Raw genomic sequence first — 25,590 nt, 5'->3', positions numbered from 1 at the left:
GACTTTGTCTATCCATAGGTATGACACTATTTAGGCGATGCCTGGAAATCTATTTGAGATTCGGAGTGATGCCTTAGCAAACTATTCTTCGGTCGCTTATCCAGTTTGTCACTCTTTATTTAGTTAAGTTTATCGGGAGTGTTTGTGTGTATTTCCACATCAATTACAGCTAACAATATGTTTAAATACATTGAGTGTTATTTATTATAGCAGCATTGGCAGTTTACCAAGAGCTACGACACTTTTACAAAGAGTGGTATAACCGCTTAGTGTTCATAACCATCGGGCAGAGCGTTAACATGGGGGTTGTGGAACAGGCTCTTGTTGCCCTCGCCCCAGGGGAAACGCTTCTCACGGCGACGCAGGTATTCGTACTTGACGAATTCCGGACGAGGGTGGTCGTGCTCCTCCTGGTGCTTCAGGTAGGCGTTCAGCATGCACAGACCAACTGCTGGCATGGCCACGAAGAAAGACAGACGCTTCCAGACCTTGTAGCCACCTGCCAAGAGATCAGATATTTAAGCAAATGCTCTCAACGATATTTTAAGTTTTGGTGGAAACAACAAATTATATAACCTTAACCTATGAGGGAGGATATTATCGACTGTGGGCATATTTACCAGAATGTTCTCCAGCTACGGCGGCAGTGCCGGACATGTTTCTGGCGGCAATAACGCCAATTTGGCGACGGATCGCGTTGTTCAACACAAACGACATATTTACGTTGTAATTTCTGTGCCTTATGTGATTTATAAATGAAAATTCACTCTTCTTCTTATCTTTGACAGTCAGCTCTGTTCGTTCGCCTGTTAAATTAACATTCCGCTGTTCTGTTATTTACAGTAAGTATCAGCTGTTAATTTAAGGCTGTCATCATTCAATTTCCAGTGCTGCAAAAATATTATTTAAAAATGTTAATTATTGAAAGGAAATGTATTAAAATAAATACTCATATTAAGTTAATAACGGGAGGGTTTTGAAACAAAAGAAAACAATAATTATTTTCCTAAATGCTATCGATATCATACCGAAAAATACCAGAGTCTGCTTTAAATACCATTTTTTATATATAACGGCGTACAAATATGATTTTCCTATGCCTAACATTATGCAACTATTTTTATGGAGTCTCAGATTGCTAAATAAATTAAAAAATAAAAAGTTTATTAACAGGGAAAATGCTTTAGTAATTAGTAATCATACCACAAAAGATAATATAAATAATCCATATGCATCGCCAGATCTTGACAAACATGGTTTTATTACTTGAGAATCCCAGGGGATTTTCTAAGCTAGAGAAAGTTTGACAAGCGATTTTGTTCGCACTTAGAGATAAAGTTAAGTCGGAGATTTAAATATATTAACTATCTAGGCAAATAACAGACTCCACCCCATCCTTTTCCTATTTCTGTTTTCTGCCTCAAGGATGAAATCTAAGATCTAGATTCATGATTTGAGGATCACTGCAAGTCTTGCATTGTTCATTATTTGATCACGTTCATGGTGAAAAGCCAAAAAAGACAAAAACGTGTCCAAAAGTAATCTTATCTATATTTAATTTTGTCCACAGATGTTTTGCGCCTCACAACCAGACAGATCGGATTTGCTGGCAGACTGCTTCATTCTTCCTTGGCCAAATTAACGACAACATATCAAGTCATATAAGGCTAATAAAATTACGATGCCCAAAAAGCTGACAGATTTAAATGATAACTGAAATGAGGCTGCATAAACCGAGCTATTGAGTAATTTAGATTAGAGTCTCCGGCAACTGTTTCTATAAATACGTGGGAATAAGGGAAGCCTCGGTGTCAGTCTGTGAGCAACTCAAGCACAAGTATGGGGTATCTCTTTATTACTATTGCGCTGCTTAGTGCATTAGTAGCGACAGCTCGGTCGGCCGCTACCTTCAATTGTAAGTGCTTAGTTTAGCTGGGGGTATTTGAAGCTAAGAATCGAATTCTTTGGCAGTGAAGGAAGTCCACACGCAGGAGCAGCTGGTGGGGTCATCTGGGCCCATAGGTTCGGCTAGAGGTGCGAATATAATGGATCCCAATGCTTTGGCGAAGAACAAGTATACGCCACCGGAGGAGAAGGACGCTCAGTTCTGGTATGACATTGCCAATGAGGAGTTGGCCAAACGTTTGGCATTGCCGCAGCCCGACAAGAGGAAGGCCAAGAATATAATCATGTTCCTGGGCGATGGAATGTCGCTAACAACAATCGCAGCTGCCAGAATTCTGAAGGGTCAACTGAAGGGCAACACAGGAGAAGAGGACTCGCTCAGCTTTGAGAAGTTCCCCTACACGGGATTGAGTCGGGTAAGCAGTGAACAAAACTGTTTGACATCCACTTGCATTCTGATTGATATTCTCCATTCGGACAGACCTATTGCTCCAATGCTCAAGTGCCAGACTCTGCCTGCACTGCCACCGCCTATCTGTGTGGCGTCAAGACCAACATTGTCGCCCTGGGCATCACGGCCAACGTGAACTTCAACAATTGCAGCGGCAGTGAGGATCCCGCCAATCAAGTGAGCTCCATTGCCGCCTGGGCTCAGGCAGCGGGCAAGGGCAGTGGAATTGTGACCACGACAACCTTGACACATGCCAGTCCCTCGGGCGCCTATGCACATGCCACCAATCGGTTCTTTGAGTCCGACACGGACATTGTTACCTATGGCGAGGATAAAAACTTCCCCGAGTCCTGCACGGACATTGCCACGCAGCTGATTACCAAGGAGCCGGGCAAGAACTTTGATGTGATGCTGGGCGGCGGCATGGGCAAATTTTTGCCGAAATCAATCACGGATAAGTTCGGCAACCAGGGCGAACGGTCGGATGGCGTCAATTTGCTATCCAGGTGGCAATCGTTGCATCCGGATGGAGCTCTGGCCTACAATCGCAAGCAGTTGCTGAGCGTGAATCCCAAGAACACGCCTCGATTGATCGGTCTCTTCAATTCTGGTGTCATGGACTTCCACAAGTTGGCCGATGCGGAAAAGCAGCCCACATTGGAGGAGATGACCAAAAAAGCCATCGAAGTGGTCAGCCAGAATCCTAATGGCTACTTTCTGTTCATCGAGGGTGGGCTCATCGACTACGGTAATCATTTCAATGTACCTCAGATAGGGCTTAACGAGGTGCACGAGCTATCCAAGGCTGTCGAAACGGCGCTGGGCATGACAAATCCCAACGAAACTTTGATTGTGGTCACCTCGGATCATGGCCATCCGCTGTCCATCTCTGGCTATCCGGGTCGCGGTACAAATATTCTGGGACTCAATCAACACGATACCGATGTCAATGGCGTTAGGTATGCCACCTTGAATTATGCCGTCGGCACCAAGCCGTATCTGGATGAGAATGGCAAACGCGTGCCGCTCGAGGATAAAATCGATGATCCCTGTAAGTGCAGAAGTGCGACTACGAGGAATACCTATTGCTTATAATCTACTCTATCATTTAGCGTTCATCTTTCCGAGTTATATAACTGGCAACATTGGCGTCCATTCGGGTGATGACGTTGGCATCTTTGCCACCGGTCCCCAGAGTCATCTATTCTCCGGTGTTATGCAACAGCACACAATACCCCATCTCATGGCCTATGCCGGCTGCATTGGCAACGGGCCTACCGTCTGCGATAACTGAGCAACTGAAACTAGGGATGCTTACCTCTAAATGGCTATGATTACATAACAGCAAATAACCTAAACCAGCAAATGTTGATTTGCATGTTATGAAAATAATTTTTCATAATAGTTCTTGAAGTTTTCTGCGCGGGGGTTTCCATTCGTGGACTCCTTATACCTAGGGAATATCAAATAAATTGTGTATATCAATTTTTTTTAAATATTTATTTATCTCCCATACCCTCAACAGTCAAGGCTGATTTAATGCTAATGCTAATACTAATGTAAATGTTAATATAAATGTTATATTCATTGCGTATTCAAGTTGACAGCTGGCTAAACGATTTCTCCACTTTAATTAATTAGGAATGAAAAAAAAAAAAAATAAATAAATGAAACAACATTGCTAAAAATCAATAATTAAATTGACATTACCCGTTTTATTTATTGACATTTTATGCATGTTTCGCATGGAAACTTATTTATGCGAATTCCTGTTCTCACATGAAATGCAAATTTTATATATATAGATTTTTTTCAACTAAAAATTGATTTCAATTTAAAACGCATCAAACATACAAACATCTTGCGAGTAAATATATATGCAATACATATTTGGAAAGTTTGTGCGTGCTGAATACCCTGTAATATTCCATGCCACCCTTTGAAGAGCATGCACATATTAGACTAGGAAGAAATGGAAATGTGATTGTGCCTTGGGTAAGATTGAATTACTGTCATCTTATTTATTTTAATTTAATTTTCTTTTAGTTTTCTCAAATTTAATGAGTATCTCTCTGTTAAGCTTTGCTCTGCTGCTTGCATTCACATTTGTTTCAATTGCCGCCTGACGAACGACATCGATTTTGTATCACTTGGACTTGGAGTGCTAACACTTAATGCATATGAGTGTGTGTCAATGTTTGTGTGTGTGTGTGCGTGTGTGTTTGTAATATTTTCTGAATGTCAGGTTCAAGTATTATCAGTGCGTCAGTCATGCACAAATGTATCTGTTAGCTTGCAACGGGCAAGTGGCACCCACACAGGCATTTAGAGCAGCAGCTGTCTCGCTCACTCGTTGACTTAGACTTGTAATTGTGTTCATTGTTGGCTGCCTTTTTAAATGTTTTTTTTTTTTTTGTATTTTTTGTTGTTGCTGTTTTTAACGCGTTTTTGACACAAATGACTGTGAAACAGTTTGTCGAGACAATAAACATCAATTTTTTGTTTGTATTCGCATGCATAAAGAGTTTGCAATTAAGGATTCCAAGGCTGGGTCCTTGCGGTTCACATTGCGTCATCTCAGTCTGTGCAGCCTCTGCTGCTTTGTTTGCTCTGTCTGCTGCTGCTGCTGCTGCCCAATTCTGAGTCCATATTGAGCTCAGTTCAGACTTTATTTTATTATGATTGTTTGTTGGTCTTGTTTGTTCGCTTGTTTATTTGCAAGTCGACTGCTTGGGGTGCGCGCGTTCTGCTCTAAACATTTCGTTTGCTCAGCGAAAAGTGGCAGCCGTTGACGCTGTCGCTGTCACCGCCTGCCTCTGCCGCTGCCGCTGCTGCCAGAGCTGCTGCCAGTGCTGTTGCTGCAGTCGTCGTTAACAAGCGTCGGCTCAAAGTTTCAACGTCTCAACTAACCAAGTCTCAGTTGAAAATCTGTCGCGACAGCAAACGCGCGTGCGGCTTAAGCTTTTAATGCTAATTTTTATTGACTGCAACTTGCGATTGTGTGCGTGTGTCTGTGTGTGTGCGTAGGTATTGTGTGTGTGCGCTCATGCGCAACAACTGCTTGCAGCAAAGGCGCTTAAATTTAGTCACGTTTGCCTTTTGAATCATTGAGAACTCTTTCGAGTGCTACAATTATTGCCAGGTAAGTGTCAAATTCAATTGGCAGCAGCCGCGGCAGCAGCATCATTAAACTTTAAATTGATTCAATAATTTAGCCAGAGTGTAACTAGGTGGCAGCTCTGTAACAGGATAACAAATGAGCCGAACTAGTTCACAAATTTATTGCCATTCGCTGGCTATGCAGACATCGGTTAGTTAATTCAAATGCGACTATTTATGCAGTTGCCAAACTGGAGCAATGCACATTGAGAATTTGGTTATTTGATGCTTGGCAGGAAATCAGCATCGAGTATCGGATTTAATAAGACAGCTCTGTGAGTTTGATTGAATTGCGGTTAGCACAGTGCGCGAGCGGCACAATAACTGACTGTACTTTGGCAGAGGTGTTGAATATTCGACTTTTATGAGGCAAGCAATACTATAAAAGGTAACCGCAAATACAGGTGAGACAGTTGGGTTTGCTTTACGATATGTTTACCTGGTTTTTTATTGTGCGGCTGTTGCTGTTTTGATATACGGCCAGGGCTTCAGCGCTTTCGAAAGTTTACTTTCGGCCAAACATTTGCTATCCCCATTTGATTCCCCAAAATCTACTCGCATTTTTCATAAAGCACAGTAGAAAGTAATACGCGAATAGCTCAAGTAGTTTTGCCAGCCGTTTGTGCTACTTATTTGTGGCTATCATGTTCCCGACCTGGCTTTTACCAGGCTGCCACTGCTGGCAGCTGGGCCAAACGATGAAAGATGCAAGATGAAAGAGAAGCAACAAGAGATCTGGTCTGCATAACTGCTGCTGGCAGTTCGTGGGTGTAGATGCATTTAGTCTGATAAGCCAGCAACTGCAAGCTCAACTTAGCCCAGTCACGGCACTCAAAAACTCAATCTAGGCTAATTCAAATACGATGCACAGCCAAAATGTTAAGACGCGTATGCAATTCATCAGCTGCCTTTCGGGTATTTAAGTAATTTATTAGAGCATCTGTTTGGATATGGATCTGCGCGTGTTCGTTCGCTTGCTGCTTGTTGTTGTTTATCCGCATGTTAGCGCCTGGCTGCCAAAGTTTGCAATGTGCATATTTTCGTATCTCACAGCTACACACCTACATATATGATCATACCTGTAATTTGCTGCTTCTGTTTACTTGCCCATGAACCTGAGCATTTCTCGTTGATTCCAGCAAAATATTTGGTTTACTGAAATTGCAACTTTGCAGCTTTGTCACGTGAGACGCGCACAGTTCGGACGCTCTAATCTAATCTCCAGCGAGTAGCACGAAGCGAGGATCTGATTGTGCAAGATTCACTAAGATATTTTAGATATTATTTTTAACTATTTTCATTGCTCGGCTGTCTACTTTATATGCGGCATAAAAGCCAAGCTAAGAATATATATATATATAGATTAGGTGTCTTATCTAAAGAGCCGTCTTACACCTTATTTAGTTAAATATCCCAGGCAGTAAATATTTTTATAATGATTGCATTAAAGCGTGGAGCTGTTCCGGTTGTAACCTGAAATTGTTTGCGAATTTTGGGAGAATTACGGAACGTCTTCAGCTATTATGATAAATCCAAGGTATTTGAAGAGTTCTGTTTGCAATTTGGATTTCCTTATTTATACAATGTGATTGAATGCATTTGCCTTGCTTAACTATGAATTTAACACTGCTGAAATTATGGAATTGATCGAGAATAGAAAGAATCGAAAAACTTGTAATAATAATCAAAAGTTCACACGACAATAAACTGGCTCTGGGCCGAGCTGAAATTTAGAGATTTGCTTTGATTGTAAATATACAAAATGTAAATATGAAAGACTCGTATTGTCTTTAGACTGTGGTTAAGGTTAACCAGATTTCGTTCGCTTACACGTCACCCGAAAGCAGGAAAACAGAAATTTTTGTTTTGTTTTTGACCTGGGCAAATTGTAACAATATTTAAACATTTGCATATATGAGTGCCCCGTGCTCGTCCACTCGCCCATTAATCCCATTAATTTGTGTGTGTGTGTGTGTTTTTTTTTGTAACTTTTTTTTGGTGTTTTTGCTTTGCTTCATTTTAACTAAACACTAAGCTAAACAAAGCACAACAACACGCAAACAACCGCCGATGTGTTGACGTTGACAGCCCAGTTCCGGTAAAGCGTCGCTGAACCCTCTCAGACCAGAAACGAAGGTGACTCGCTGGACTACTGGTCTTACCAATCTGCTACACTCTTGTCCAGCTGACGATCCGCTGATGTCATATCAAACGGTCAATGACTAATCTCACGGGAGAGCTGAACTTTAGGGCAGAGTCATGCGATTTGTTTGTAAACATCGGCCAGAAGTGCGCAGACTTATGTAATTAAGCACACACTCATTGCATGCTAATTGGACTGGCTGAGAGTTATTGGCAAACAGAGCTGATGCGGTCTTATTGGCGTTTGCATGAGAAGCAATTAGCTTATAAGCTGGAGGACTCCAAATCGATTAATTATATGTATGTATATGCTTCTTGAGCTGGTTCAGCATTTGGAACTAATGGAATGAACAATCGAAATGAAATAATTGCTCGTCTGTCTATTCGTCTAGATTGTTTATTGGTCTATCTATTTAATGTAATACTAGATATATTAAATTGACATAATTGATATCGTATACTCATATAAAATATTACAATTTTTGGGTACAAAAACTTCTCTTCAAAAACTTAAAATAAATAAAATTTGTATTGACTATTCTATATATTTATATATGTATATATACATATACATTTTTTATAGACTATTCTATATATTTATATATGTATATATACAATTCTTCCGGTTCACTCATAGTAAAAAATAGATTTAAATAATATACATAATTGTGGGCGTGGCAATTCAAATGAAGCTGAGTTCTCTAAAGCTTTAAGTTAATATAGCAAATATGTTGCTGTTGACCTCCCATCTAGATATAAACAATATGTATTCATGGCTATTAGGCCATGTATAAATTGCATAAACTTTTCGATATTTATCAATAAAAATATTCATATATTTTTCTAGACATTGTCCCGTTAAATATAAAGCTCAACGTTTATTTACAGTGGGAATTCCCAAACTAATCAAAGTTGACTAAGAATGAGTTTCGTCTCTATGGGCTATTCAAAAATGATATTTACGCACACCTCAAAGTCCGATCGCATCAGAATCTATTTATAGCTACATTTGAGATCTAGAATCACCTGGTTTGACAGGTGCAAGTTTATGGCTCCATTTGAATTGGTGCATTTAGTCGTATTGAACCACGAACGAGTCTTATATTCATCCAGTTGCCATTGACAGCAGCATTCTCATTTGATTTTCAAGTAGAGCTTCTGGCAATTGCCTCATAATTTTGCACTTTAGATTTGGTAGCTGCTGTAAAATCGGTGTTTTATCGCTTTGGCTAATGCGTCTTGTTGGCTTTGCAGTCAAATTGATTGAAGTTTCGGTTCGCCTAATGATCCAGCGCGTTTAGCACTCAAATTTCATTTGCAGTTGGCTGCTATTAGGCGGCTAAGCTAAATAATTTAAGGTTTGGCGATCGTTTAACAACATTTTCAATTATACTTATCAAATTGTGCAATTAGTCATGTAACATTATCAAGCTGTGATTGCTGGCCGTGCGCCACACAACAAACAATCGGAGAGGGGGGGGATTGGTATGAATGCGAAGCGTGACGACATCATCAGTGCCACTTAGGAGCTGGTGATATTCGATATGCGGCAATTAAAATGTAAATGCTGTGCAAAATGCAATTCGCTATTTGCCCGTTGGCATGCCAGTTAAAATATGCCACGGCTCTGAATCAAGTCAGCCCCAGTATTCCAAGAAGCAATTGCATTGCTCATACGCAACGTTGACTTAAGGTTATTGTCATGAATTTATTGAATTCGAAATGTTGAACACAAGTCACTGGAAATTGACACGTTTCAAGTTTAGCATATTTTTGTAATTGATTCGAAATGATTATTATTATGAGACTACATATTTATTGGTATTATTATTCGTATTGTTATTGCCGTAAGGCTGTGAGAACGATTTGCATTGGAGATACACATAGATACACACCCAGAAATGCCTAAAGATTCAATTCAATTTGCCCATTGAACATATCAAATGACGACAGCATGACATGTTTTTTCAGTTAGTGGAAGCTGTTAAAATCGAAATTAATTAATGCATAAAACGTGGCTTTGTCTTGTCGCCTTGCAGTGCGCTGTCTATACTCTGCTTCTTGCCTATCATACGCCCACCGTAATTGATAAAAAACAAGTAAGAAGACTCTAGTCGAGACTGCTCGACTAGGAGATACCCTGAACCCTCCAAGCTGATATTCTTATCATTCTGCACTTCTTTTATGCACGCACACATACATTTACATGCATCCACCCTCACGCGCCCGCGCTCTGCTAACTGCGCAGTAAGCAGCGACTGCGCTTGGGCTGCGCTGCAGTGTGGGCAATAGTATGAGAATTTATTTGATAAATAACTTTTTTTGTAGACATGCAATCTTAATGAAATTTTCAGAGCGTAATCATATGGTCAAAATGTGTGTACATTCTAAAGCACAAGTCTCTAGTACTTGAAATACGTTTTTTACAAATTGGAGGCGGAGGGGGCGTGGTATCCAAAATCTGTTGATTACAAAATGTTTGTATTCTACATATATATATACACAGTAAATCTGAAATCTCTACGTATAATAGATCTCCGATGAGGCTTAAAAAACAAAATCAATTTTTCGATTATTCTCGATAAAAAAGTTATCGGGTGAGTTATCGAAAAAATAAAGCAAACTCGTACTGCGTATGGTATACACGAGTATGCACACAAAATTTCAGCTCTCTAGCTTTTATATCTTCTGAGATCTCGGCGTTCATACGGACGGACGGACGGACGGACGGACGGACGGACGGACGGACGGACGGACGGACGGACGGACGGACGGACGGACAGACGGACAGGCCTATATCGACTCAGCTCATCGTGCTGATCAAGAATATATATACTTTGTGGGGTCTGCGATGATTCCTTCTGCCTGTTACATACTTTTACACAAAAACATTATACCCTGATTTCCCATTTTTAATGGGTTCAGGGTATAAAAAGAGAAGAGAAAAAAATGCATTTATTAAATTGCATTCAATCGTTTTCAATTTTCGTTTTCAATGGAAGTGCATGCGCCGCCGCTAAATACTTGTGGCGAATGCACTCGACTATCTCGCGTGCCTGTCAACAAATCAGCGAATTGACAAATGACGTCATTGTCGTGTCTCATGGCCCATTGAAAGTGCAAACATACATTTAGCCGGCTGACTAGACGCTCAGGTATTTACGGCGGCCACTCGTCACTCGCTCATAAGTATGTCGCCATTGAGTGCTCTAATCGCTAGTATAAACACGGATCTCCATCAGCTCTCAGCAGATCGATTGCCGGACGCGGCGTGACGTCACAGTCAGAGACGTCTTGCCGTTTCATAAATGGAGCTAAGCTGCGACCATCTGAATTGGAATCGAAATCTTTAGGTTTATTTACATTTCAGTTGGTGTGAGTTAGTGTCAAATTAACAGTTCACACCTATCTATTTAACAGCTGTTGTCTATATGTTGCTTTAACCGTTAGTGCGACGCTATTTACGTATATGGCAAATAGCCTATGAAACTAGCTCAGATATGAGATATTGTTGTCTCTTCAATTATGCAATAGCTGATAATTGAGCAAACCACACAAAGGCAAGCAAACACTCGAGAAGCTAAGGGAAATTGACTGACTTGGATATACCCTGAACTGTCTGCAAATTAAATTTATTTAAATATTTTTTTGACTAGCGAAGGAATGAAAAATACAATGAGTTGATATCATAGGAATCATTAAAAAATTAAGAAAAATAAATATATTAAAATTATAAATAAATTAGAATTCAATATACAAGTAACCGTATTTTTTATATATTAATAGATATATATTTTTAATTATTTATATTTTAAAATAAACAAATTTAAATGTCTCTGTAAAGCTTTCATAATCCATTGATATGCCATAGGACAGATTCGAAAAAAAGCTTATCTATCTATTCTCTTGTTGTTACGAAAGTATGCGCAAAACCAATATACCCTTTTCAATATAGTAGTGTAGCAATAAAGCCATAAATAAATTTATCATGAGTGGGTGTGTTAGCCAGAAGCTATTCAAAATACGCATATGAAGCGTAAACAAAGTAGTTTAAACACTTAATTCCATTTGTGTGATGTCTACTAACAGTTATTTCGGAGAACAGCCGCTGGAACTATAACACTCATAACATTGATGGAATACCAAGTCAGAAGCAGCTGTATCAACAGACATTTACCCTAATATGGCTACGAAATGAGGGTTCTACTGTTCCAATAAAGAGTATATTCGACAGGTATCAGATGAATCATTATTAAATGGGAATGAGATTTAAAACAGCTAAATGTGACTGATAATTGTAACGGTAATTTAAATATACTCATTGAAATTTGTATGAGTTTTGTTTACTCACAAGTGCAAATTATTAGTCAGTTCTATATATTTCTTGATGATCTATCCTTTAATGAGCTATTCGTTTTTTTTTTTTTTTTTTTGTGTTGCTCTTTATGACGGCTTTTAGACAACCCCTCAGTTGGATTAAAATATGCAAATTTTAGCGTAATTAATTGGCGATGACAAACGCCGCAACCGCGCGATGACGAAAACTGACCAAACACAGATACAATGTATTCAACGGGGTAATCAATCTTTATTTTTATTTCTATTTATTTTTTTGTCTTTGAAAACATTTGAATAATTTCTATTGAACTTGTAATTAATAACTATGAACCAATTATTATAAATTTATAATGTAATCGTCATCGGCAATATCGTTTATTCATATGTATATATATATAATGTTTATGGCTCATTCGTAGTAAATTGTAATTTATTTCAGAGATTCTTTCAATTTATGTTTTTATTTTTATAATTGAATTGCAAATTGTTAGCAATTACAACAAGCCAATAACTATGCTCACGTTGACATTATTTCCAGTTTCTTCTTTAGCTGAATATTTCAGTTGATATTTTGTATTATTTTCGCTAATCATTTTTTAATAGTTGGAGGCGCGTCTTACCCATATCAACAGAGTTTCATATCTCTAATTGATTCGTATTGGGACTATGTTTTGTGTTGTTGTTGTTGTTGTTGTCCGTCCATAAAGCACTTCCTATAGCAATTGTATACATTTAATGCGACGCAAAGGGTTTGGGAATTGCTTGTCATGCAGATCGTAGATCGTAGATGTTGGCTTGCTGAGTGTCACTGACATCAGTTGGGGACACATAAGCAGATATAGACATGAATAGATATACATATACATACAAACATATTTACGTACTCATTTGTGCACAAAATGATTCGCATTTGGCATTGACAATGACTTTTGGCCGAAATGCTTAAATAAATCAAGCAGGCAAAAGCAAAAGCAAAAGCAGAAAAAAAAGTTCACCCACAGCCAAACAATCTAAACAATTGGCTCTTTTACAATGAAAGCGAAGTGTTCTAATTTTGTAAATGGTTTCTTATAAATAAATTTGATTTTCGTAGGCAAAGCCCAAGGCCTTTACCTGTAACTTTCTCAGAAAACAAAATAAAAACGACAAACATACATTTGCATTGCAAAATGCTTACAAAATATTTCTATAATTAAATTCGCTCGTAATTCAACTTAATTAATTACTTGCTGTTCGAAATATGTGCGGAATTTAATGTTAATTAAATGGATGCCCAGCAAATTTATGGGCTAGATCAGATATATGCAAGAGTAGGAGATTTTCTGTAAAGATCCAAAAATAATCTCCTTGTTTCTGTGAGGACAAATAACGACCTGGATTGAAAGAGCTGTTGTACCTATATATGCTCATTACAGGTAAAAAACAGAATGCGCGAATAAACAGTTTGTCATGCATATCAAAAAAATCAGAGCAACTGCTATTTTTATGTAGACAAGGCGATTGCTATTTGTTTCACAGACATTAACATGGCAGACGGAATACAATCCAAAAATATACGTAGGCCCATGTAGGTACATATCACATACACTGAGAGAAATTCAAAAAGATAAGAATATACAATATATATAACTTGACCAAGTGGAGTATTAGGCTCTATTAAATATATTTTGACGAAATTCTTTAAGCCAGAAACACAAATCTAAATTCTTTACTTATGTTCCTCTGTCAGTTTTTCTTAGTGTACAAATGTAATAATAAATAAAAAAAAGTAAAAGATATACAAGTATGGACAGACGGCGGCAGCGGCTGGTTCAGTTTACTTTTCAGTGGCGAGCCACAAAGCTGTCCCAGTGGCCGATATAAAGGCGTTTAGCAGTTAATGCTGTGGGCGTTTCAAAATGGGACATACATATGTACGTTCCGACAAGCATTTACATTTGTATCTCTCATTTGGCTTTTGTTTAAATTATTGTCAATATAATTAAAATATTTGTCATGCAATATAAGCAACAGAGTCAATGCTCTATAAATGGAAATATGATCAAAAGCTTAATTAAAAAACCAATTATTATTAAAATATGTGTGTATATGTGCAATTTTGACTTTAAATTCTTATCTGTTATTGAATTTATATTTATTATCACTGACGAGTGACGAAAATGCATCACGCTAAATAATCACCGGCTGAGTAGTGAGCAAGCGAGCGTTAGAGTGAGTGAGAGAGACTGATTCAAAAGCAAACATAACACTAACACAACAGCAATAATAAATGAAAACAACATGTTAAACGCCGCAGACTGCTGTACTTAACAGCTGTTACCTGTTTTACTTGATAGCAGCATACTGTTAATGTTAAGTAGTTTGTCGTGTTTCTAAAAGCCGCTTTGCTGTTATTAACATTTTTTTAGTGAAGTATCTAACAATTCACAAGCTGTTCTGACGCTACCGAGTAGGAGTGGCACAGCTGTACTCAAGTGACTCGCGAGAGGTGAAGATTGGGTTATTCTTGCCTTAGCCATGCTTGATGGTTCTGTTTGCCCAACCGAAAATGTTACGATTTACAGAACAGCCTTGAAAGCATCTGATCTCGCCAAATATAAATGTATGACTGTTACTCGTTCCTCACTTCAGATTGCATATTCAATTTTGGCCAGCTGTCAATTGTTGCTGGGTGTTTGCATTTTAGCAATTTGTGATTAGTTTTGATTGACAGCACACCTAATTTGGGGCTCGAGTACCTGTTGGGTGTTCATGCTTGTCAAGTGCCAGAGATAATTACTACTAACTACGAGCCAAAATCGTATGGGTTTTTAACCCTGTGGGCGGCAGTTGAGTGCATTTAGAACGTCAGCATCTCACACAAAATATTTATTGTATTGGATAAGTACTACCTGAGTAGAAGTCAGCTGTCAGCTGGGTCGTTCAGTCGATCGGTCGATGGGTCTATAAACCTGCACTGCTAATTCTCATCTAAAAATAGAATCTTACTAATAGCTTCGCAACTTGAAAATTGTTTCCAATAAGCAAATTATGAATTATCAACAATGAACAGAGAATACAAATTAATTTATTTATATGTTTTCTTTTTCTTTATGGATGGTCTGAGCACAATAGAAAAATGCGTAAATAATCGTGTATACAAAAACGTTTATGACGCCTCAGCCCACAAAAGACCATGATCTTCGGAATAGGTTTATTTTTGTGCACATTTTTATAAACATTTGATGCGAAAATATCTAAAAATTACTAAAGCGTTGCCAGCTGATACGCAAATTGCTGATATGGTATTTTCATTCAAAAACAAGAAATGTTAATCCAGTAAATGGTGCTCAACTTTGGGATGACCTGTAGCAGGTCTTAGTATATAAATTAAACAGCTTAATTAACATAATATATGTGAGACAGGTTTATTTCTACAAAGACGACTTTAAATAGTTTTGTTTAAATTATGATATAGAGAACACAACTTTACTTTACAGGCCTAGCACATCGGCGTATACGTGTAATTTTCTTCCAGGGTATTCTAAGTACACGTGACGAGGCGCTATTAAAAAATATTGCAAAATAAGACACGGAATTTCTATACGTTACCTGGACAGATAGTACTACAAAAGTGCCAGAACTTATTTGTGAGTGATGATGATTCCAAAACGAAATGCTGTCAATACTTAAATTTGTATAATATTTTTTCTTTAGGTAAACTTATTTCTGTTTAGTTTTTCCATATATCTAAATGGGTTTGGCCACCTTCGTTGAGAAATCATCTTGAATTTGTTGTTTTGTGTTAATTTCCTTAACAATGACGTCAAAAGTTTTGTGCTGTGTATATAAATATAGATTACTTACTACAGATCCTAATCGCAAAATTCAAATTGTACTTGTATCAAAAACAATGATATAACTCAATATAAATAGATTTGTGTGTGTGTGTGTGTTTTTTTTTTTTTTTTTTTTTTGGCTCTATCTTTGAGTGCAATATCAATTTGTATGATTCGGGTTATCGAGGCAGCCATGCAACCGGAAACACAAACAATGAGCAATACCCAAAAGTCAAAATGTCAAATTCCAATAATTTGTCTGCACTCGCATACACATTCCGATGTCTCATAAATGTCAGAAATACATATAATATTTTACACATATCAAGAATATGATCATGAATGTGCGCCCCTTTGATATATGGAAGAGAAGATCGTCTGTCGCCGCATTAATTATTATTATTTATTATTATTATTATTTTAATGTCATTGATACGCGTCCAATGCCAGACGGCAACACGCAGACAAATGAAAAAAAAAACCTGAAGAAATCGCAAACCATGCGAAATACAAATACTTAAGAGTGGGGGAAAGGGAGGGTGCCTAAAAAAGTTGCAGACAATTGAAATTGTAATTGATAATGAAACGAATTGACCAATTTTTTAACAGCTATTAAACACAAATATTCCAAAATAATATTTTATTACTCGACCACGGGCTATAAGCAGCTGTCAGCCGTTTGTTGCCGCCGCCAAATTGATACCCTGTAACGGGCTAAAAGGCGGGGTATATTAAATATAAATATATTAAATGAAATGAAAGAGAGTATATAATTCAATAATACAAAAAATAATATAATTTATTAATAAGAATAATGAAGCATAAGGAAAGCGCATGAAATATGTTTGTACAATTAGAAGAAAACCATTAGTAGTAATATTATTAAAATTATAAGTCTAAGTATAATTAAGAGGTAACTGAAGAACTGCCTCAAGAGATCTATATGTAGATGCTTCTAGGGTATTTATAGGCTCATCAGGTTTGGCTTTGAAAATGCTTCATTGTTTTTGTTGAGTGTTGTTAAATTGTCGCTGTCAAAATTAACTAGAATTTAATTCAATTGAATTTTGTGGTCACACTTCCAGTTCCACTCCGACTTCCACTTGCGATTCTGCTCAAAAGCCAATTCGATTTCGTCATTATTTGACGTGTGGCTGATAGACGTCGAGAGGCCCTGAACATCCATTTGAGTGAGCTCCTTAGTTGCTGATGCGAATATCGCGTGCAAATGGGCTCAGCCTTGAAGATATATTGATTCCAGATACCCCCCACACACACATACATACACTAGTTCTATATTACTATCGAACAAACTGCAAATCTGAGTTTCAATTATTGACGTGCGCAATATTTTGCATATTAAAGTCCAAATATTTCCGTGTAATGCTGCCAAAAAAAAAAAGAAAGAAAGAAAATTATTTAGGTGCTATAATTCCTTGGAATTGCATTCACCGAATGAACGTGCATTGTTCAAGGTCTGCATTCTGCTGATGTTTATACAGAAATTGACCTTGATCAGTAAGGAAAAATCAAATAGTTTCTTATCGAGTCACCCGATAAAGAATCTCCCCAATAAACATGGCATGCATGTCCATGAAATTGATTATCAACAACATTTGATATTTTAATGAGTCGAAATTAAGGTGTTAACATCCATTTAACGTGCGGTTTTGTTTATTTCTTTTTTCCTTTCATTTTATTGTACATCAATGTTTAGCGTAATGTCATGAAGGTAAACATTGTGCTTGGGCATAAATATATATGTATATATGTATCTGCACGCAATCGACGAGTTTTTAAGCTATCAGTGGGGGAAATCTCGGCTTATGGAGTTGAACATGATTTTTTTTTTTTTTTATCATTTTGTATTAAACTGACAATCTTTAGCAATGACCATTTTGATTTAGAACCCAAAGAGATCTTTAGAAAAATTATCGACCATTAAATGCCTTGAGTTTGAAAGGTTTATCTGCAGATTAATATCGAATATCCTGTTTATGGATCAGTAAAGCAATATTCCCATTTCTTTTATACGTAACTGATAACTCATATAAGTGTAAAACTTATACAGAGTATATAATAAATATCATGCCCGGATTATAGAACTATTGGTATTTCATATACATTTTTCTATCAAATCTGAACAAACATATGTATATCTCTTTAAGTGTGTCAAGCCGATTATAACACTTTAAAGTGCATATGAGAGACCTGGCGCTAGTCTTTGACATAGAATTTACAATCTATTTAGAAATACGCCTTTACCCACTTCTAAACAAACGTATTACTGTTCTTTAGTCACTCGACTAGCAGTCTTTTGCTGATGCAATCGATATTGTTGACTAAGCCCAAAGCAGATGATTGTGTTAATCCATAGCTGGGCTAGCCAGAGGCAGAAGTACAAAACGTTCTTGACGACTTGAAATGTTTCGCAATCTTATCGCATTTGTCACCGAGCCGTGTGGGAACGTCACCAAAATGACAGCTAAAATGTTTGAAATGAAATAAAATCACGAGAGCAATGTAAAAAAAAACATTATCAACGTGTTCAATCACGGTTATTGTTCGATAAGCTAGTTACATGGGTAACAATTATTGCTCTGAGCATATCCTTGAACTACATAGGGAGTGATAAGAAATTCTTTGGCAGCTCGAAAAACATTCGAGCCAATCCAAAAGGTCAAATATTACGCACAATTCGTTGTTTTTTGTGCGTCATCTGGCGAAAACTTAAGGTGTTTGTGTTGCTGTTGTTGCTGTTGTTGTTTTCATTGTTGCTTTTCGGTCAGTTCATAAATATTTTATCACATGACTTAAATAGATTGGAATGCCGCATGTCGCTGGGCACTTTACGCCGATACTAAAGCAATACATATCAATGGGCTATTGCCCATTGCATGACAGTATCGTTCAATGTGCCCAGAATTGGTAATAATAGTCAACTTGGACACTTAATTGTACATAAGTATATATATATATATATATGTATATACAATATATAGATAGCAGCTAATTGAATGCCTAATCATGTTGCCAAATGGCAATTCTTATCGCTTTATTTATTTTTTATTTTGCTGCTCTAAATCCTGGCTTGGCCATAAGCGTGCCAGCTGCCCGAATATGCGCTATCCATTCATAAGCCACCCAAATGACGTATCAATTGTTTTGCTCATGGAGACGATACGCTGCGGACATGCGGACATGTTGTCATCGACAACATCACGTTAGACGATTCATGTACTTGAAACTGAATTCAAGTTCAAGCGCTACGCACACTCGAGCAGACTCAATCTAATTGTACTCATGACATTTGCTCATCAAATTTTATACTAAATAATCCGATTTTTTTTAGAAATGTTTATTGAAAATATGATGTTTTATTAATTCACTATTTTATATTAACAATTATTTTAATTAATTTAAATAATCAATGAATTTTATTAGCTTAAAATATATTTTACAAATTTATTAATATAAATATCAATAAGTTTAATTATATTTAAATCAATTAATTATTCCTCAATATATACTAATTTATTATGTAATAAAATAATTTATTTTCTTTACAAATATATTAAAATAATAGAAGGTTATTTCTTAATCGAACATTTCAAGGCGAAACATTTATCTATTAGCAATCAAAGTCAAATAGTACAAATTTCGAAAGTTTATTTTATTAGTCATTTCTTGCGAAAATTCCAATTTCTGTTTAGTTTAGATAAGATTAAACTTTTACGTATCAGATTCATTTCCGCTCTTTAACTTAAATGCATTATACATTGTAGTCCTCCCATCCTAGCTGACCAGCATACAAAGGCTTTATTTGTGCTGTGCCCACTCTCCTCCACTCTCTTTCTAATGGGCCAACAAAATAATGTTGTTTATTTTATTTTTACTGTAGCTGTAGCCGTATGTGTTGTGGTCAGTCTCCGGTTTCTTTGATTCTTTTGTTTGCTTAAGTTTGCCCGAAAGCGATTTTCATAATGTGGCATTACTCAGACAGAAATCGGTCATAAAACTTAAGTTTAATGTCATGCAAATGGCGACACTGGGAATTAGCAGTGTCGACGTCTGATGGCTTTATTTCCATCTCTCTCGGCTTGATGTGCTCTGCAGCGGTTATGGTGGATGTGAGGCTCTATAGATAACTTTGTGAGCCGGGACCGACTCTTTGGTTCCATCTCTTTCATTTTTTTCAGCTTCGGCTTGCAACTTGTTTTTAATTAGGCTGCCTAATGTGTCAGCTTATGATTATTATGCCGTTTCTTCGGCGATTTTGTTTATTATCATCTGCTCTGCGCCACATAGGCGTCAAAGTAATGCCCATTCTATTTTAACGTTGTTTACGATATACATACATACATATGTATATGTGTACATAAATCTGGACCAGTTAATTTGCAATTCCTCTTAACGAATGTGGAAAGAGATCAAATGCGAAGTAAGTCTTTAGGAATCCCATCGAAAAATTCCAGATCTCTAAATAGATTTTGCAGCGGCTGTGAAAATATTATAAAAAATAATTAAAATGCAAATTCTTGCATGGAATTTATGGGAAAAACAGAAGAGCCCAAACGAAGCCAAGCGAATTGGCAGACCCAGATAGTATCACATCCACATATCATATCGAATCGTCCCAGTTTGACGCACAAATTGCGCGTGTGTGTTTCTATTTTCTAAGTGCACATAGAGTCATCAAAAATTTCGCAATGTTTTGGCAAACAATTAGAAAGAACTCATTCAGCTCTGCATATATACATACATACATACATATGTATGTGAATATGTATGTCTATCTCTTTTTGCACAATTTATCTATTGTATTTTGATTTGTTTGTGTAGCCTTGAACTTAAATTGGGTGCAATTAAGTACGTTTGTAAGTTTGTCTGTTTGTGTGTGTATCAATTTCGTTTGATAATAAACACAAACAAGCAAAGAAGCAACCAAGCAAACAAACAAACAATCGAAAATATCTCAACTACGTACGTAAATTAACTGCGCACAAGAAAGCTCACGCCTTTGCCCCGGCCAAAGGTCTTGGCAAACAATTTAAGGAATTTTAGCTAAATTCCATTTCCATGTATTACATATCGCAGGTTTGGATCTGGCGGCCAATACGTGTTACTAATGGTAAATACACAAATGCAAACACACACCCACACACACCTAGAAAGTGTCGTTTTTTTTTTTTTTTTGCATCTTCTCTGATATTGCCATATAAAGAGATTATTATTGTGCACCGGGAAGAGTTTACAGAACAGTCAGTGTTAACAGTGGTAAACGGAACGAGCGCTCGCTATCTCTCCTTCCTGGCGTGGGGTTAAATAGAGCAACAGCAGAGCATTGGCAGAGCTCTGGTCGCAAATTCTGCTTCTGTTAACCTAACAGTGCCCGCGCTCTCTTTCTTTCTCGTAGGCGCTCTCTCGTGTTTAAGCAACCGCCTACACTTGTCAGCAAACAGTGCAAGAGTTTAACAGAAACGTAACAGCAGCCATAACAACAACAGCAGCTGCAAAAGCAGCGTCGGCTTTGGTTTGAAGGTGTCCAATAACTTTTATTGAATTCAGTCGTTGGTTGACCGCGATCGCCTGAGGAACGTGCTTAAGTTTGAAATTGTCCGAAACCGATTGAAATTTATTTCGGCAAAAGAACTTATTGGCCAAAGTGCAACATTTGAAAAAAAAAAAAAACATTTGTAAATTGTGCAAGTTACAAAAAAAGTTAGTATTTTGTCTAATTAAAAGTGAATAAACTATAAAACAGATATGGAAAATTAGAGTAGAATTTGTTTTGGAAAAGAACAAATTTTTGCAATAAACCAAATTATTAATATACCATTAAAAATGAATGAAAATTGTGATAGTAAATTTGAATATTTTTGCAGTGAAATTAATTTGATTACTATTTGTATGCAAATCTTGTTTAATTTAAGTTAGTTATGTTATATTAATTCTTGGCATTTGTTCTTTGAAACAATTTATGTTATCTGAGAAAATAACAAACAAAAGAAAGCGTGGCCAATTAGGCGCCTGACTAAAATTTGTTTGGTTTATATCAATTAACACATTCCAGAATTTCATCTAATTGAAATTTGCTAATTAATTAGTGAATAAATAAAAAATAAATTTGCACATAATTATAAACGGGTTTGCATCTGAAAAAGAATTTAAAAAGAATTGGAATTGTTTGAACACACTGTACGATTCGAATATTATTTATAAATAATATATTCCATAATTGTGAATACACTTTGTGGCACTCAATAAAATTGACAAGAGGGAGAACGAAAAAAAAAAAAGAATCAATTTTAATTTAATCACAGCGAAAAAAACTGACGAAACTGGAAAAATCTATTTGCAATTTGCATTTAAATAAATAATAAACCTTTTTTATTATTACCGTTTTTTTGCTTTTGATTTGTTAATCGCTTGTTCTGAAACAAGTTTAATGCTCTGTCATAACTCTCCGGGTCCCGTGTCCGGAACCCAGCAGAAAAAGGGGCGCTTTGTGCCTTCTTTTATTTATTATTTTTTTTTTATAACTATTTCTATTTTTTGCTGTCTTTGCGTAAATTTGGATTCGCTGTTGAGCCAAAGAAAAGGAGAAAAAAAAATAATAATAATAAAATAATAAAAAAGAAACTTTCGGGTTTAAAATGAGTTTTTAGAGCTGACGTCATCAGAATTTGTTCAAAAAGTTTACTGTTATGTGATTGCTGGCGTTTCGGACTGTGTTTATGTTGCCAATTGTGGCTAGCCACAGGCTTATGGCCCATTGGGTATATCAGCTCGTTTCGTTTGTTTGCAAACACTCGAGATATAATTGTTCAATTTGAAAAGTCCGATAATTTAAGATCAGATTTATATATCAACAATTTAATCAGGCCTTAATTAGACTCGTTGATTATCTAGATATTTAGCAATTCAAATTGAGTTTTAATACTGCCGTCTAACTAGTTACAGGGTATTTTGCAATCACATATGTAGCTCTGGAGCATTCCAAATGTGATTTGACAATGCATGAAGTGAATTTTTGATGAGCGTGAAATTTCAAAGGGCTGTGAATGCGTGCGCTTCTTAATTTCATTTTTACAAGCCGAAAAATTTGTGATAAACTAATTGATTTCGGTTAATGGCTTTAACCGAAACTAGCTGAAAGCTCCAGATTTCAATATATATATATATATATTTTTTTTGGCTATGCAAATGTTGAAAATTAGGAAGCTATTGGGGAAACCAGTTTTGGGGCTAGCTACTTAGCTGCTTGGGCTGTATTTAGGCATGCATAATTGGCATGCGGCGCGACTTAATTAGACTTTGATGTTCATATTTATCGCTGCATGGGGCGTATGCGTAATACGCAAATTTCAGAAGCTTTCTAAAACCAAAACAAAAAACTGATAAGCTCTCGGACTGCTGCTAATTTGTTGACAAATTGTAATTATCTTATCTAATCGCAGCATCAGAGATTCGCGAGCGATGAGCTCATTCGGATTTCATATTTCTTTGCCCAACTAATCTCTTTAACCCAATTGCAATCTTGCAGCTGAACGCACCTAGCTGCAATTTGACAAGTCTTAGCCATGGCTGTTAAGTGCGTCCCATTGGCGCTGTCACTTCTCCTGCTGGTCCTGGGCCTAGCTGATGCCTTCGATCACACACTGAAACTGGACTTTCCGGGTCCTTATTGCGCAAGACAGAACACATGCTGCAAGAATCGGCGCGACGGCTGCTCGCTGCCCATATCCAGTGAGTCAATTTTTCCATATTTTCTTAAAAATATTCTCTTATTTCCAACTCTGCTAATTATTATGAATCTCCTTTCACACAGCCACGCTGTGCTACTGTGATGAGTTCTGTGATCGCGATGACTCCGGCGATTGCTGCCCGGATTATCGCTCCTTCTGCTTCAATGAACCGGATCCGGTGCTCAGCTGCCTGCACAACGGCGTCTACTTCCACAAGTACAACAACACGTGGGACAACTGCAATGAGTGCCGTTGCCTAGACGGCGGTCGGGTGCAGTGCGACACGGATCTGTGTCTGACGGACGACGAGCTCATCAACAGTGTCAACTCGATCCATCAGCTGGGCTGGTCGGCGCGCAAATACGACGAATGGTGGAGCCACAAGTACAGCGAGGGTCTGCGCCTGCGTCTGGGCACCAAGGAGCCCACCTATCGTGTCAAGGCGATGACACGCCTCTCGAATCCGTCATCGGGCCTGCCACGTAGATTCAATGCCGTCGAGAAGTGGTCCAGCTACATTTCCGAGGTGCCCGATCAGGGCTGGTGCGGTGCCTCCTGGGTGCTGTCCACCACTTCGGTGGCCTCCGATCGCTTTGCCATTCAAAGCCAGGGCAAGGAGGTGGTCCAGCTGTCGCCCCAAAACATACTCTCCTGCACACGCCGGCAGCAGGGCTGCGAGGGCGGCCATCTCGATGCCGCCTGGCGCTATCTGCACAAGAAGGGCGTTGTCGACGAGACCTGCTATCCATACACACAGCGCAGAGACAGCTGCAAGATACGCCACAACAGCCGCTCGCTGAGGGCCAACGGATGCCGGCCGGCGTATGGCGTCAATCGGGACAGCTTCTACACAGTGGGCCCGGCATACAGTCTGAAGGGCGAGACAGACATCATGGCAGAGATCTACCATTCGGGACCCGTGCAGGCCACCATGCGCGTCTACAGAGACTTCTTCTCCTATTCGGGCGGCGTCTACCGTCAGACGGCCGCCAATCGCGGTGCACCGACTGGCTTCCACTCGGTCAAAATTGTCGGCTGGGGCGAGGAGCACGATGGAGTCAAGTACTGGGTAAGCTAAGGGCTAGGCAAGATATCGGATTACGGTATGCTCATTTATTTATTTATTTTTTTCTATTTACTCTCCAGATTGCGGCCAACTCGTGGGGTCCTTGGTGGGGCGAGCGTGGCTACTTCCGCATATTGCGCGGCTCCAATGAGTGCGGCATCGAGGAGTACGTGCTGGCCTCGTGGCCCAACGTGTACAACTACTACAACGCGAAGGCGGCGGTGTAAATGGAGCCGAGCCAAGTCGAGTTGAAAAGTTCTCGAAATCTCGAGCTAAAACGCAGTGACGAACAATTTATCTCATGTTTCAAAATTTTCCATTTGCTACGACACTGAAAGTGAATTAGGCGCTTCTCTAATTGTAAATTTATGTTAGAACTTAGGTACTAAAATGATTAGCTTTAAGTCGCGCTAAGTCGACACCACTTTGATAACTGCCCCCCAAAGCCCAGCTCCATCTCCAGCTCTCCAACGAAATAGTAACTCTTGAACTTGTTGTTTTAGCTAACCAATAGCGACTAATTTATCGAACTCGAAGTAACAGAAAAACTGCCACATTAACCATCATCCTGCCCAGCCCCACACCTCTGACACCTAATACTGCCACAACGAGTAGCAAGCGAGCAAGTAGGTCGCTTGGCCCATCAATCAGGTTCTCTTTTTTCTTAGCGAGTGATCAATGTGAGAGTATGAGAGATGTAAAGAAAGGTATTCGAACGCGTAGGAACGAGTAGGACCGAGTGGAGGGTTTGTGTACGAGTATGTCGAATGTTTGCATACTTATCCACTCATGTATTGTAGATGAAAGCTAAGTTAAACTGATATATAGACCGATCGCATCTGTTCGGCTTTAAATTGTATATGTATGTATGTATATTTTTAATAAAGGAATTGTATTTCATGTTCACGCTATGTTTCCTTTACCCGATTCTCATGCAAATAATATTCAACTGTTTTTTTTTTT

General features: G+C 38.0%; 3 protein-coding genes across 4 annotated transcripts; 2 read left to right on the top strand and 1 right to left on the bottom strand.

Moving 5' to 3' along the window:
* Nucleotides 1-96: 96 nt before the first annotated feature.
* levy (cytochrome c oxidase subunit 6A levy) lies at nt 97-820 on the bottom strand. Its single transcript, XM_018105237.3, has 2 exons — nt 621-820; nt 97-499 (listed from the first exon to the last, which is right to left on the bottom strand). The coding sequence occupies exons 1-2, from the start codon at nt 715-717 to the stop codon at nt 267-269; spliced, it is 330 nt and encodes a 109-aa protein (XP_017960726.1). The 5' UTR covers nt 718-820; the 3' UTR covers nt 97-266.
* A 938-nt stretch (nt 821-1,758) lies between these two features.
* Alp7 (Alkaline phosphatase 7) lies at nt 1,759-3,841 on the top strand. The gene is made up of 4 exons (XM_018105242.3): nt 1,759-1,915; nt 1,972-2,321; nt 2,387-3,407; nt 3,469-3,841. Exons 1-4 carry the CDS (start codon nt 1,840-1,842, stop codon nt 3,648-3,650), a joined length of 1,629 nt encoding a protein of 542 aa, XP_017960731.1. The 5' UTR covers nt 1,759-1,839; the 3' UTR covers nt 3,651-3,841.
* Nucleotides 3,842-5,266: 1,425 nt separating this feature from the next.
* Swim (Secreted Wg-interacting molecule) lies at nt 5,267-25,533 on the top strand. Of its 2 annotated transcripts, none has more exons than XM_018105229.3 (4): nt 5,267-5,498; nt 23,360-23,562; nt 23,645-24,630; nt 24,708-25,533. In XM_018105229.3, the coding sequence occupies exons 2-4, from the start codon at nt 23,397-23,399 to the stop codon at nt 24,852-24,854; spliced, it is 1,299 nt and encodes a 432-aa protein (XP_017960718.1). In that variant the 5' UTR covers nt 5,267-5,498; nt 23,360-23,396; the 3' UTR covers nt 24,855-25,533. The 2 variants fall into 2 exon arrangements, with proteins under 2 accessions (XP_017960718.1, XP_089117848.1); XM_089261722.1 differs by lacking the exon at nt 5,267-5,498 and adding an exon at nt 21,369-21,534.
* Nucleotides 25,534-25,590: the final 57 nt, after the last annotated feature.

This window comes from Drosophila navojoa, chromosome 5, assembly GCF_054131105.1.
Source record: "Drosophila navojoa isolate 15081-1374.11 chromosome 5, UAZ_NAV_1.0, whole genome shotgun sequence".
NCBI classification, from domain to species: domain Eukaryota; kingdom Metazoa; phylum Arthropoda; class Insecta; order Diptera; family Drosophilidae; genus Drosophila; species Drosophila navojoa.
Note: the sequence above shows the minus strand (reverse complement) of the source record. Positions and strands in the feature narration are given on the sequence as shown.

Coding starts and splice junctions, on each gene's coding strand:
- levy (XM_018105237.3), bottom strand. CDS start 717: ATGTCGTTTGTGTTGAACAACGCGATCCGTCGCCAAATTGGCGTTATT. Junction 500..620: donor CGTAGCTGGAGAACATTCTG/GTAAATATGCCC, acceptor ATCTCTTGGCAG/GTGGCTACAAGGTCTGGAAG.
- Swim (XM_018105229.3), top strand. CDS start 23,397: ATGGCTGTTAAGTGCGTCCCATTGGCGCTGTCACTTCTCCTGCTGGTC. Junction 23,563..23,644: donor CTGCTCGCTGCCCATATCCA/GTGAGTCAATTT, acceptor CCTTTCACACAG/CCACGCTGTGCTACTGTGAT. Junction 24,631..24,707: donor ACGATGGAGTCAAGTACTGG/GTAAGCTAAGGG, acceptor TTTACTCTCCAG/ATTGCGGCCAACTCGTGGGG.
- Alp7 (XM_018105242.3), top strand. CDS start 1,840: ATGGGGTATCTCTTTATTACTATTGCGCTGCTTAGTGCATTAGTAGCG. Junction 1,916..1,971: donor GTCGGCCGCTACCTTCAATT/GTAAGTGCTTAG, acceptor ATTCTTTGGCAG/TGAAGGAAGTCCACACGCAG. Junction 2,322..2,386: donor CCTACACGGGATTGAGTCGG/GTAAGCAGTGAA, acceptor CCATTCGGACAG/ACCTATTGCTCCAATGCTCA.